The 14,113-nt window shown below is 40.5% G+C and overlaps 3 protein-coding genes across 3 annotated transcripts; 2 read left to right on the forward strand and 1 right to left on the reverse strand.

Annotated features, from left to right (window-relative positions):
- The first annotated feature begins 820 nt into the window (after positions 1 to 820).
- LOC126628846 (uncharacterized) lies at positions 821 to 5,300 on the forward strand. Its single transcript, XM_050298698.1, has 3 exons — positions 821 to 3,635; positions 4,600 to 4,700; positions 4,797 to 5,300. Exons 1-3 carry the CDS (start codon positions 2,781 to 2,783, stop codon positions 4,939 to 4,941), a joined length of 1,101 nt encoding a protein of 366 aa, XP_050154655.1. The 5' UTR covers positions 821 to 2,780; the 3' UTR covers positions 4,942 to 5,300.
- A 414-nt stretch (positions 5,301 to 5,714) lies between these two features.
- On the forward strand, positions 5,715 to 7,536 carry LOC126628845 (transcription termination factor MTERF8, chloroplastic). Its single transcript, XM_050298697.1, has 2 exons — positions 5,715 to 6,064; positions 6,136 to 7,536. The coding sequence occupies exons 1-2, from the start codon at positions 5,767 to 5,769 to the stop codon at positions 7,461 to 7,463; spliced, it is 1,626 nt and encodes a 541-aa protein (XP_050154654.1). The 5' UTR covers positions 5,715 to 5,766; the 3' UTR covers positions 7,464 to 7,536.
- Positions 7,537 to 7,671: 135 nt separating this feature from the next.
- Positions 7,672 to 9,724, reverse strand: LOC126628847 (ribosome-binding factor PSRP1, chloroplastic). The gene is made up of 5 exons (XM_050298699.1): positions 9,344 to 9,724; positions 8,581 to 8,724; positions 8,223 to 8,477; positions 8,020 to 8,128; positions 7,672 to 7,918 (listed from the first exon to the last, which is right to left on the reverse strand). Exons 1-5 carry the CDS (start codon positions 9,584 to 9,586, stop codon positions 7,788 to 7,790), a joined length of 882 nt encoding a protein of 293 aa, XP_050154656.1. The 5' UTR covers positions 9,587 to 9,724; the 3' UTR covers positions 7,672 to 7,787.
- Positions 9,725 to 14,113: the final 4,389 nt, after the last annotated feature.

The following is a 14,113-nucleotide window of genomic DNA, read 5'->3' on the forward strand; positions in this document are numbered from 1 at the left end:
ACAGACACCAAACCTTACAAACATGACCTAAAAACCACACCATCGAACTCGTCTCACCACCATGAACACAATAGTGCCCTTGGATCGTGGTTTGACCGAGTTTTGCACGTCGAACTCGGAAGGTCCGACTCGGCTTAGTTTTTCCCTGAAGAGTTGTGAACAAGTTATGAGTTTTTAGGAACTCTAAAGGCCTCCACTCTACTCCTTGAGGTCTTTAGTGAAGGTTTGAGGACGAGTTGACATCGAAACAAATGAGTTTCAAGAGGCCGAGTTTAAGTCGAGACTATCGAGCCAATTTCAGGCCTTTTCCCGTTCATTTTTGGACTTCCAAAAGGTATAAACTAATTCTACACTTCATAAGCTTCATTTCCATATAACTTTTTGTGAAAAGTGGTTGAGAAATGAAGAAGATATGAAAGTTTGAAATTTTACTCAGAAACCCGTGAAAATTTCCAGATTCCCGCAAGTTCAGACTACGGAGACCAGCGAGGACCCCCGGAGAAGACGATGGAATATTCCGTCAAACTGACGAAATATTCCTAACGGACGTCAGGGTCTTGCCTGCGCGTGGTGATGCGTATGGCCGTGCCCTAGCCAGCTCGTGGCAGCCCGTCCGGCCTTCGATTGGTTTTTTGTCAACTTGTGTAGGTCTGTGACGTCAAGTAGATCGACTTCGTCTATTCAAACCCTATGTTTAAGCAATCTACAAATGTTTTATTTAAGTTTCCGTTTATGTGTTATGAAACTAAGTTAATTAGTAATTTCACATATAGGGAAACATATCCCGAGGACATACGGGGTCAAGCAAGGCTCGGAGGCTTTGTTTCGACTGCGTAACTATGAGTGGGCCATTTCTTTTTATAAGTATACGTATACTTGCTAGTTTCCAGTTATACTTTGAAAAGAATTTACTACGTATGCCTTGCTTAGACTAAAATTACATGAAGTAGTGAAATGATTGAACCTAGGGAATTATTATGCGCCCTATACGTTCACAGGTATACACGAGATACCATGATATTATATTTACAGCTGTGATTATTACTATGTTGATTAGAGTTATCAAATCTTTGTGGCACGATTTTATTTATGTCATCTGCTCATCATTGATGCATCCCGGTGTTAGTACTCCGCTTAGGGCCAGAGCCAGTATTTCACGTGTATGTTCACATCCGCACCATTTACTTGCCTTGGATTTAAGTTAGGTGCTAGTCATGTCGTACATATTGCATTAGGCAATTCCGACTCGTATGTGACTGCGCTTCGGCGCCAGCCTTCATGTGTTTGTAGTAGTAGAGCACATTTATTACACCCAATCCTATCGTACATGTTGCATTAGGCAACTCTGACTTGTGTGTCAGCATGTGTTGATGAGCATTTGTTATGTTATGTTTACATATTACGAGGTTATGTGATATTGGTCACCTTGTGCTTAATTGCTATAGTTGTGCCTTAATGATTTCTTGAGACTTTGCAGGCTACGGTAAGTATTTTCTTACTATATGTAGTACGTATATTTTGGAAACTATACTTGATTTTACGGCGATGTGTTATAATGTTTTTGAAAAGGTTTTTACAAAATGTTATTTTCTGACTTACTCAACTTTGTTTTTCTCCACTCCAGGTTTAAAAGCTATGCTTATGTGTAAATGAGGATTCTGGCAAATCTTAGGGGATGGTTATCTTCAGTGGTATAACCCTCACCCTAATTACTGTACTGTTCTTATGCTCTGCCATCATGTGTAAAATGGGTTCAACCCCGCTTACCCGCGCACTCTTTTAATTAGGCATTTATAGGTTTTAAATTTATTTGTATTTTTCCACTGCACTACACTTTATGACTTCGTCACCCTTTAGGTATCGGTCAATACAACTCGATTCAGAGTCCAAGTGGACATTCCGGGTCGGGGTGTGTCAGTAAGTTTTTCTTTACATGACATTATATTCTTAAATTAAGGTGTCAAGTGACGGTAAATCTGTGTCATATAAGTTGCTCTTTGATCGCAAATCATTATGCTTTGGGTCCACCAGTAATGTCCCTATTACTTTTGAGAGATGAAAGCCCTTTTTTTATCTTTGAATTTTGGAATGAGAGATCCTAAATATATTGGTCTTTTCTTTGGGCTTACTTGAACTTTGAAGGAGTATTGCTAAATAGAGCCCAATAATCTATTTGATTAATGTGTACTCTGGAAAGAAAAACGTTGGGGTTGAGTTTAAGAGAAATTCTTGAGTGCGGATGATCGAAACACATAGTTGTTCATTTACATACACAAATCACCCTAATTTGGTCTCACCCATTCTCTCCTTTGACTCTTTGTGTATGATGCTCATTATACATATATTTGGATAAAAGATATACTCGTCACGTAATTGAGGGGTCGAATGACATTGGACAATAGCTTGTGTCTACAAATCTAACAAAATGAGATCAAATCAAGAACATATATGTGTCCGTATTTTAGACGTACCAATTTAAGCGACAATCTTACTAAAATAAGCAAAGTTAGAAAGATTAAAATTAAAACTTCCATGAGATAAAGAAATAGTACTTACAAAACCCCACGTGTTTCATGCTTGATAGTAAAAAGTAAAAGCAACTTCAACTACCACCACGTAACACGAAACATACCGCGGAGCTTCTCACGGTCGTTTCAAGTGTCAAGCTTTCGAATTCGAACTCAGAAAACCTAATTTCTCTCCATCTCCGCCTGCAATTGTCGGCGTCGAAGCCCATCGAGCTCTATCCACCTGGCCAATCAGATCCGGCCACCTCAGCAATGCTCTGTTCGGTGCCGGCCACCAAGTCCGGTTCGAACTGGCTGAACCGGCTCCGGTCCAACAAAGGATTCCCGACCGCCGACAATTCCGACCTCGACCACTTCCTTACCCGAAACGCAAGCTCTCTCTGTGAATTCCCGGCTCCCAATGTCGTCTCATCGTCCACGGATTCGACTAGGCCGGATTCGGACCGTGTCGGGAATCGCTCCGAATCCTTGTGTCCGAATGGCGATGACCAGGGAGGGGAAATCATCGGAATGATGAGCAACGTTCTGTCTGAGCTATTTTTCATGGGCGGCGCCGACGAAAGTTCCAGACTTTCTGGGAAAAAGATTCCTAGAAAGCAAGCAAACCCCAGAGTCTGTGTCGGTTCCACGACCAACTCTAACGGCGACGCCACCGCCACTGCGAATGAAGCGGAGGAGAAGAGCTCGGAAAGTGAAGGAAATATCGAAAATGCCCTCGACAAGGTGGCGTCGGATAACAACAGCTTGGTGGGGAAGAAGAAGAAGAAGGAACTAGGAGGGAATGTGGGTGGTGGGCAATGTGAGGGGGAGGAGGATGAGGAGGAGGAAGAGAAGGGGGAGATGAAAGGGTATTCGAGGAGCGAAGTGACGGTGATTGATACGAGCTGCGGGGTTTGGAAGACGGAGAAGTTGGTGTTTAGGAGGAAGAATGTGTGGAAAGTTAGGGAGAAGAAGGTCAAAGGGAGGAGCTTTGGGAGACATAAGAGGAAAGTGGTTGTTGAGGAACACGTTGCTGATGACATTGACAAGAAGAAAGCTAAGGTTTCGGTTTCCGCGTTGGATGTTGAAGCTGGTGGGGATGAATGTATAGCTCTCAACTCCATTCAAGTAAGATACAAAGATTCTGTCTTGATTAATTTGCTAATTTGGTATCATATTTCCTTCTTGATTGTGCTTAATCATTGCGAGTTTTGTTTATCTACGAATGCGAATATTGGATTACCAATTATTGCATGTGTTGATTTGTTTGGTATGGAAATGAAGTGGTTGTGTGGATGGCGCTAGCATTTTCGCTGCGATTCTTCGATTGCTTAATGCTGTTTTTGTTACAAAAAATGATGTATTCTTGGCTGCAATATCTTCGTTGGTTCTTTCCAATGCAACATGTGATGTCATCTCTATTCTCTAGTGAGTGTGATAGTCCGTATCTATAGCTTGTGATTGCATGTGTTTTTCTGTTTCGATTTTAGGATTTAGTATGATCATTGCCTTCTCTTCGTCTGCATATACTGTGATTGCATGTGTCTTGGTTCATAATTCACAGAGTTATGTAAGTCTTCTAGTTGGTACACTGGATAAGTTTAACATTGAAAACTTTAAGGCTTGAATTGTGCCCGAGTAACCTCTCCGGGTTTTGTTCATTAGGAGTTCTAATCAGTTAATCTCCGTGCTCTTTGTTATTGTATTGATAACAACTATTAGTATCGAAGGGGAAAGGATTTCACTTCAACTAGTTGGTACACTGAATAATTTGTTTTGAAGGCTGTGTAAAGTAGAATGCTGCGAGTTTTCTAGAGATTATGCATGGCCTTGGCCTCTGAATCTTTCTGTTTTCGCACCCCTTAAATGCTTTGGATGTAGCCAGCTCCACCTTCTGGTTTTGGATTTCAAGTGTTTTGCTGAATAATTGATTAGATTTTATGTTCCGATTCTGAATTTAGTGTGCAGTTGTTGCTTAACGTAAATAAGTATGAACCACGGCATGTGATTTGATGCCATAGTCGTAGAGTAGCTGTGCATAATATTATGAAACAAAGAAATGTAAGTTTGTTCCCCTTGCTTCATTGTTCAGGTACAGAAGCCACAGAATGACACCCTAGATAATCTGAATGACAGAGGGGAAGAATTCGGCAAACACCTGCCGGAAAATAAAACCAAAGATACAAGAAAAGGGCAAGTGCACTTGAAAGTACTATCTGATTTTGATATTCTGTGTTGCTGCCTGTATGCACCGAGGTGTTTATTCTGCTCTTGTTGAATTTCATGCAGGTTTTCTTTGAACCGATCACCGCGAAATTTGAAAAAGGGCGGTTCCTCTGTTATATTAATAAAAGGCCTTCCTACGGACAATAAAAATGGAGGAAAGCTTCATAAAAAGACTCTCAAGGACAGCCAAAAACAATGCAAAGCGTGATTGAACCGGAAACCGGAAAAAGAGTTTTGCACCAGAAAGAGCGAGCTGCCGGCAATGCAACAACTTAACACGATGGCACCAGCGTCGTTTCTTTCGGTATAAAAATTTAGTTGACCGTATCATCTCCCTCTCCGAAAGAGTGTCGGAGGTTCGGGTCACGCACAGGGCTTCGAGACGGCGGTGCCGGCGATCATGCTGACTTGGGAATCAAAATGTTGTGAAATGGTGAAACTTTTTGTATGTGTTTACAAATGTCGTAACTGAAGCTATTTTCCCCAAAAGGATTTTTCTGTTTTTCTTGTTGCAATTTTTACAAACGTATTGATACGAAACGGGAAATGATTACACACGCCCTTTTCTCCTTCTACGACCCTCACCCTGTATTATTTTTCTCACAATTCTTTTTTAATTTATTCAATCAAAAGGCCGGAAATTTTCAGAGTTGTGCATTGGGAGAAAACAAGTGTATAAAAAAGGAAAACTAATGAAAAAAAACTTGAAACTTTGAGTTTTAACGAAAATGACAAAATAAGGGTAAAGTGAATAGTACCAGGATTGACTTTTAGTGTAAAACTGGTTTTTCGTTAAAGTGAACAGTACCGAAAGTTTTTCATTAAAGTTTTCGTATGGAAATGCCATACAGAATTCCCTTTCAATTTAGATAATCATTGGGCCTATTGGGCCTATAATACTATTGATTTGTGGCTGTATTGAAGGGCCCATTTAGGTAAGGCCCGGGCATCGTCTTCACCTCAGCCACAAACGACTGTAAACAAAAGCTCAATCCTTCCAAACGCGGAGAAGAAACCATTTTTTATCAGGAAAATGGTCGCCGTATGCGCTTTGTTCACTCACCCTTTTCCCGCTTCTTCTTCTTCTTCTTCTTCCTCCGATTCTCTCTTTTCATTCTCACTAGCTCCTCCTCCGCCGGCCGCCGCTCATTTCTTGTCGCTTTCACCTTCAATCTTCCGAGCCCGTGAATGTTTTTCTCCGTTAAAGTTCACTAAAGCCCAGACCTTTGAACGACAACCGTCGTTAACCCAACTGGGTCTCCGTCAAAATCAACAGTTTCTTCTCCAATGCCGTTATATCAACTCCCCCGCCAATGTCCTCGCCGAAGTAGGTAAGGAACTCTGAGAGGCCTTTTGTCAAACACATTGCCTGCATGATTTTAATCGTTATATCCTGTGCCAGGAATGCTGTTCTCGTTCTTTCAAGAAATTGGGGTCGGCGAGGATGAAAGCCGAGTGCTTTTGGACAAGAATCCAGCTGTGGCGTCGACATCTTTGGATTCACTGCGAGCTCGGGTTCATTCCTTCCGTTCTGTTGGAATCGACGGCCTTGTGCTTTCTCAGTTGATTACAAAATCCCCAAGTTTGTTAACAGCTGAGGAAATAGGTCCGTTTCTGCAATTTGTTCTCGACGATTTGGAAGGGAAGATCGAGCCGCTGCAGCTGAAGCGGCTTTTGAGAACAACAGAAGCAAGATTCTTGGTGGGTTTTGATCAGAAAGTCAGATTGCTTCTTCACCGCGGAGTTCCAGTTGACAAGATTTTTTATGTTCTCAACAAGGTTAATCTGTACAAGGCATTGTGTCTCAAGTCACTTGAAGAAATCGAAAGAACAATCGCATTCTTCGACCGCTTTGGTGGCATTGATTTGATAGTAATGCGTCCGACGCTTCTCAATTTTGATCTGGAGACCCAGCTGGTTCCGAGAGTAGGGTTCCTGGCAGAGCTCAGTGGCGGAGATGATGAGGCCACGGGGACTCTGTTGGGTAAGCTCCCTGCAATCTTGAGCTATACCGTGGATCACACGGAGGGCCATGTCGATTTGTTGAGGTCGAATGCCGGCCTAACTGACGATCAAATCTTCAGGTTTCTGCTTGTATTTCCCAACGTGGTGAGTGCCAGTCGGGAGAGGAAATTGCGTCCGAGAATTCAATTTCTCAAGCAGTGCGGGTTGAGTTCGAATGACATCTTCAAGTTCTTGATCAAAGCTCCATTGTTTCTAGGGTTGTCTTTTGAAGACAACATTGCATATAAGCTTGCATTTTTAGTGAAGATTGGGTATAAACATAGAACAAAAGACTTGGCGGCAGCAATGGGATCCGCCACCAGAACAAGCTGCGATAATCTGCAAAAGGTGGTCGGGTTGTTCTTGAGTTACGGGCTTTCGTGTTCAGACATTGTTGTCATGAGCACCAAACATCCTCAGATACTGCAATACAGCCATGCTGCTTTGGAGAAGAAGATGGAGTACTTGATAAATGGGATGGGTCGTGAAGTCGGAGAGTTACTGAACTTTCCGGCATTCCTTGGTTACAAGCTTGATGACAGAATCAAGGCCAGGTATGAACTGAGGAAGAAGGTTTTAGGGGAAGGAATGTCACTGAACAAGCTCTTAACTGTTTCTTCCGAGAGATTTTCGACAAAGAAGACAGCGTATGTTGATCTTAACGACGAAATGAAAGTTTTGTCGGATCATCAAAATGAAAACGTTTGTAATACAAACGAGTCATGATACCAATTTGAGCTGTTTACTCAAGGTAAAATCTTCCCAGCTTCCTTGTTATGAAAGCTATACCTTTCGAGCAGTTTGCATATCGACTTTCTACGTTTTCCTCGTTGATGTTATGTTAAATCTGAATTCGTATTAGGCTCTGAAAAGAGATGCAGAAACAGTTAACAAATCAGTTCAGTCAGACGAGTAAAAGAAAGGCAGAGGCAGCTGAGGAATTGATGTTTATGATATTAATCTGCTAATAAGCTTTCATTCGTACGTCACAAAAACTACGCCCCCTCAAACTTTTAGAAACACCGTACAAGACTGAATACCTAGGCCTCTTTATTCCGCCAAGGAGCGTTCTCTAGCTCGCTCTACCACCACGTGCTCTGACTTCTCCGCTTTACCATTTCCTTTCGGTATAATTAGTCCATAACCTCCTTCTTCTCGTTTGTATATGACATTAATCTCACCTTAAGCAAGAACAGAGGAAAACTTCAACTACTGATGACAGAAATCGAAAACTGATGCTCGAGACAATGAAGGCAGTATGGGTGTTTTGTAGTTTCTTTACCAGTTTCTTCATTTCGGAAAGCATAGAAGTCGTGATCAACATTTTCCAGTTGATCAACCGCTTCAGCAACTGTCAAAGGCGGCATGTCAAAGTATTTCGTTCGAACAACCTGGTAAAAATAACCGAACAATAAGAATACGACGGAGAGAATGGCATTTCTATAGATAATCAGCAGATGCGTAGTGAAAGTTCCAAGTGACAACCTCGTCAATGAAGTCTTCTTCCTGCTCTTGGGGAACCGCCTCTTCCTCTTCATCTTCCGCCACTACTTGCATTGCAGGCTCCCTAACTTTCGATCTGTTAAAGCCTTTCATGTGCCGCCCATGATCCGATTCCTTCTCCTTGATTTTCCTCAACTTCCTCTGGATAATCGAAGATGCCAAATCTATGCTCGCGTAAAGTGTCTCAGCTTCTTCCTCAGCTCGGAACACTCCATGCTTCTTCGTGAACAAAGTCACCTAAACAAAACACAAACACACACAAATGTGCTTCACAGGAACAAACCGTATGCTGCAATTGCAGATAACCTGACAGTTCATGAAATTCATCAGACGACAATACCTCACATCTCCGAATCCTGGGGCCTTTTCCAAGCTCTCCACCTCGAACAGACAACCGAACATCGGCTTCCCTCACTAGGTGACTATGCTTTTGAACCGCCTTGCCAACCTTGTCTTCCACATGCTTCTTCACTGCCTCCGACAACTGCATTCACAGATTGAAAATTTCTCATTCAAATTCCACATTGATGAAAAAGTTTCTAATTCTCCGGCCAGGGTCCTGTGTTCGAATCTCCCTCCTCTACCATCACTTGTTAAAAGCAAAAACAAAAATTCCAATTTTCCACAGATAATGCACTTCCCGCAAATAACAATACAATAAACAAATCAAGGCTTTTTTTTTTAGCCAAAATTGTCCCGTAACTTCTCATTTTGGTTTCTAAGGTTTAAAATAGATAGAAGTGGTCCATGAGATTGTCCGTCAATCATTTTGATCATTATGTAGAAATTTTTAATAAAAGGAGTTGATTTAACAAAAATATCATCAATTTAAAGGAGATTCCTAATCAAATGACTCATAAAATAACTAAAATAGTTGACGGTTGACAATTGATTGACCACTTTGATTGATTTTAAAACATAGACGAAAATAAGGAGTTATTTTGGATAAAAAGCCAATGCAAAATACAATTTAGATTCCCAATTAATGGTATTTTCTACAATGTTTTGTCCAAAAACACAAAGTTCATTAAACACATCAATGCAAACCTCAAAATATGCCAAAAGCAACCAAATTTAAACCTAAAAAACTGATGAAAGAGTACCTCCAAATTCTTTCCTTGTATGATCAGCTTGACCGAGGAGAGCGGGCCGTCCCAGGACATCTGCACGGAGAGCGACTTGCCGCGCCATTTTCGGGGTCGAATCGCAATCGCAATGGGTTTCAGATTCTTCGACGGATTCAAGAAATTGGAAGAGCTAGACGATAATGTGAAGATTTGGGGCTTTTGGAAAATCGGTGATGAGAGTGTTGCCATTGATTGTGGAGAAGTAAACAGAGTCGCCATTGGATTTGATTAACGCAGAACTTAGGGTTCGTGGTAAAGCGATAAGGAGCGTTTTGATCGATGGAAAATTGGAAGGAAAGTGCGAGAAAATTAGGGGGTTTAGCAGCTGTGGGTTTTACAGAGCGAGCGAGCAAGCGGACAAGGTGACAGAAATGGATATACCTTGGCCACACGTGGCAATCTCTTACGTTATCCACTTCATCCTCTGCGGTTCGGTGTAAGGCACAGGAGAAACCTCAACCGTTTATCTTGTACTCACAGTTAGATGGACGGTTTAGGTTGGATGCAGCTCTGCATTTGTTTGGGCCCCCTCGTTGACTTACACGTGTTCATTCGTAGCATGGGCCTCATGGGGGTTGGTTTGGATCTCAAAGCCCTACCAATTTGGTCAGGGCCCAATTGCTTTTGTCCAGTTCTTCCGTTTTGGATAGGATTGCCTGTAGATATTTCAGTCCAACGTGTTTATATGGCACGTGAGATTAGATTTTTCTCCGCTATGAGAATGTGACGTGCCAAATAGGATGTCTGTTTTTGCTTAAACTAGAAGGAAACAAGCGTCAAGAGTTTATGGAGATGGATCAACGACTCCTTACGAGGAATTATCATTAGGTGGTTCAGTGGTTGAAAACGAATTTTATACCTGTTTATCACACAACACATTTTGAGTTCGCTTTCTGATGCTGGTGAATCACATGATGATGACTATAGAAGGTTAAAATGCATCTATTAGTTCTCCGGGCTCCAAAATAGTAAATTAACGTGACAAAGTCACTAACTTGTTCTTTTTAAAGAAAAAAATGACTCTTTACAAGTAGACCTAACATTTTGGATCCAACCCGTTAATATTAGTATTTGGGTGGATGCTTAACAGGTCGGGTCGGGTCGCTAACGAGTGAACCCGTTAACAACCACCTAAATAACGGGTCACTTTGGGTCAACCGTTAGCACCCATTAGTTGATGATGTTTTAGTAATTTCAGTAAAGTTTTAACAATAAAAAATAAACTCTATGTAAAAAAAATAATAATAATAATTGTTAACGGGTGAAACGGGTTGGGTTTGGGTGACCCATTAACTTAACAGGTCGGATTGAACCCGACCCAAATCCGATAAACCCGACCCGTTTACAAGTCTCCTTTTACAAGGGTGGTTTCGGTTTGGTAACTCCGAATTCGCTTTTGAGCATCCCCACCCCCTGACCCGCACCCTCTAATTTGACTTACACCGTGCCGTTGTCTTGAGTTTTGAAGCTGCATTTGTTCTGAAGAAGGCCCCAGGAATGAGGACAAGAAGTTATTGACCGTGAGAAGCTGGAGTGAAAAAGAAGTTGTTGGCCTCATTTTGAGTTTGTTAGGCAACTTGTTGCTTTAAAGGCTCACGCAAGGATTTCTTTTGATTGGACTGTATATGGAGTTTGTTGTTGTCCATTACAACGATTGCTCGAGTGTTTGGATTGGTGACTATTGGAGTGACGTTGTGTGCTTGGTGAATTGAATTTCTATTTTGTTTGAAAGTCCGCAACTGGCATTAGGGAAGTTTGCACTAGCATTGTTATTGGTATTGGTATTGACATTGGCATTGACTTTACATTTGTATTGGTATTGAAATTGAAATTTTGCGTTGGCATTGGCATTAGAACTGTCATTCACATTGGAATCTTGCGCTGACACTTGCATTGGAATCTTGCACTTGCATTGGTGGGATTTCATATTGAAATTGGCATTGGAAATTAGGATAAGTTTTCTTCTTGGCAAACTCATATTGTTTACGAACATGAGTTTATAAGGGGGTGTCGGAAATTATACTTTATTATTTGTTTTCATGTGGGTCAATGATTGTGATTCCTTGCCCGTTAAGTGTTAGATTATTCACCTATTAGGTTTAGGTTAAGTTCTCTGTAAATTTAGTTAGAAAGAATAAGCCTGTTACAATGTAGTTTTACATGTTATGTAGCCTTCTTGGCAAATCTTATAGTGTTTCTTCGTTTTCAATAATATTCATAGTTTTGTAATCCGTTTGTTCGTTTGTTGTTATGCATGCTCTGATTTTCAAGTCTCTATTGCTTGAGGAGATTCACAATATAAAGAGGGTTCTCAAATGCTTGCTTGGAAGCTTGATGTCTCTAAAGCACATGATAAAAATAAGTGGACCCAGATGTAACAACTTCTTACATGAGTGAGAAAAGAAAAAGATGATTTGTCTTTGTGACATATAAGTTCTTCTTCACGTGTAAGTTTAAAAGAAAAGAAAGAGTTTTTGTCATTTAACAGTCGAACGAGTGGACCAACGAAGACATTGAATACAGAAACACTCTTAACATGTTGGGCCAAGATGCAACCATTGAGCCATGGATCTTGGAATATTTGTTTACAAAAGAACACAACATAGAAATCTTTGCTAGCACATAACGCAAGAGTTGATAGAATCAAGTCTTTGTTAGATAATCATAAGGTACATACAGTGAAAGAATATGTGCTTAGTGTGGCCAGAGAGAAACTGAAATGCCTCTGTAAGTCTTCCTAACCTTAAAAAAGATAGACTATCGTGACGATACCATTAGTTAATATTTTAATAAAAAAAGAAGAAAAAAAAAGAAGGAGGAATGTGTGATTGGTAGACTACGTAGACTTTTCAAATTTTTGATTGCGACTTTAGAACATGATCCATTGTTTTATGATTTTAATTACTCCATTAATTATACAATACCATTTTGTGCAAATACGACAATCGTTCCATCAAAAGGGAAATGATATAAAATGCAATGTGTCAAAACGAAAATCACACAATTTTTTTTGAGAATCTGAGGATTCAATTAGTAGGTGCCATCTAGCATGGCCCCATACAAAAGAATCAAACTTTCTTTGATCTGTATCTCTATCCACTAAACAAACAATATTAGTCGTTATGATGAAGGATTAAGAGCCACTAATGCGGGTCTAAATTTCTACACCAACTTCTGAGACACTAATTGCATGTCTACCGACATTGTGGGATATCTTTGGTATTTAGAAGTTGAGAAATGCTGAGAATATTAAAAAAGTGAGATTTTTTATGAACTCTAAATTATTTATGTTATCTTATGTTTTTGATATAATGTTTTACAATGTTAGTATATAAATTGATGTTAAACTGTGAGATGACAAAATGTCTATGGAGATGCCACTTTTGATATAGTCTTCTTAGTATTTCGATTATAAGTTTTTCACTATAGCAAGTGGTAGATTGCCTTGATAATTAGAGTATTTTTTGTACTCAAATTTTCTGAGTTTAAACTTTTGTTTCTCTATTTTAGTGTAGATTAGTACTGAATATTATGTGTATTTATAAAAAAATTTAATGTAACTACTACATCTCTACGTCATATTACTAATCTAGTGATTGTATATTAGTTGAACTTGTTTTTATCTTCTTAGGACACAATTGTTCCACAAGGACGCAAAATATCACATAACGCGATGGTTTAAGAGCCTTTCACAAGGAGCAATGAAACTTTTAGTGTGTCGAACTACGGTTTAGTACACTAAGTGTAATAATATAATTAGTTGATTTTTTTTTCAAACTTCCAACTAATTGTATTGTTCTACTTGTTGTATCGGGTCGTGTCACATCCCGGCCTTATTGTTAGATCCCACATCGTCCAGGAGAGTGGATCCTATAAGCCTTATATGTATATTCTCATTTCTACCTAGCACGAGATATTTTGGGAACTTACTAGCTTCGGATTACTTAGAAACTCTGAAGTTAAGCGAGTTCGCGCGAGAGCAATCCTATGATAGGTAACCCACTGGGAAGTTCTCGTGTGAATTCCTAGAAACAAAATCGTGAGGGCGTAGTCGGGGTCCAAAGCAGACACTATCGTGCTACAGTAGAGTTGAGTCAAGGATGTTATGGGGGTCCGGGTTAGGATGTGACAATTTGGTATCAGAGCCACTATGCTGTGTGGTGCGAGTGTGCAGACGAGGACATTGAGCCCCTAAGGGGGTGGATTATTAGATCCCACATCGCTCAGGGGAGTGGATCCTGTAAGCCTTATATGTATATTCCCATCTCTAACTAGTATGAGATTTTTTGGGAGCTCACTAGTTTTGGATTCCTTAGGAACTTCGAAGTTAAGCGAGTTCGCACGAGAACAATCCCATGATGGTTGATCCACTGGGAAGTTCTCGTGTGAATTCCTAGAAACAAAACTGTGAGGGCGTGGTTGGGACCCAAAGTGGACAATATCGTGCTATGGTGGAGTAGAGTCCGAGATGTGATGGGGACCTGGACCGGGATGTGACAGGTTGTATTTCCAGTACATTGAAAAATCTCTCTAATATAGGTTAGGAGATTAAGATAATGATATATTATCAAGTATTGGTGAGGCAAAACCAATCAAAGGCTAACAACGAGCGAAGCCAACCCAATCAAAGGCTAACAACCACACGTTTGCCTTGACCAATAGGAAAGCGAGTACACATATAGAGAGTACCAAAATCATAAGCAATTAAAAAAGTAAGATGCCCATTTGGTCCAAGACCCACTTCCC

The sequence above is a fragment of the Malus sylvestris genome, chromosome 7 (assembly GCF_916048215.2).
Source record: "Malus sylvestris chromosome 7, drMalSylv7.2, whole genome shotgun sequence".
NCBI lineage: Eukaryota > Viridiplantae > Streptophyta > Magnoliopsida > Rosales > Rosaceae > Malus > Malus sylvestris.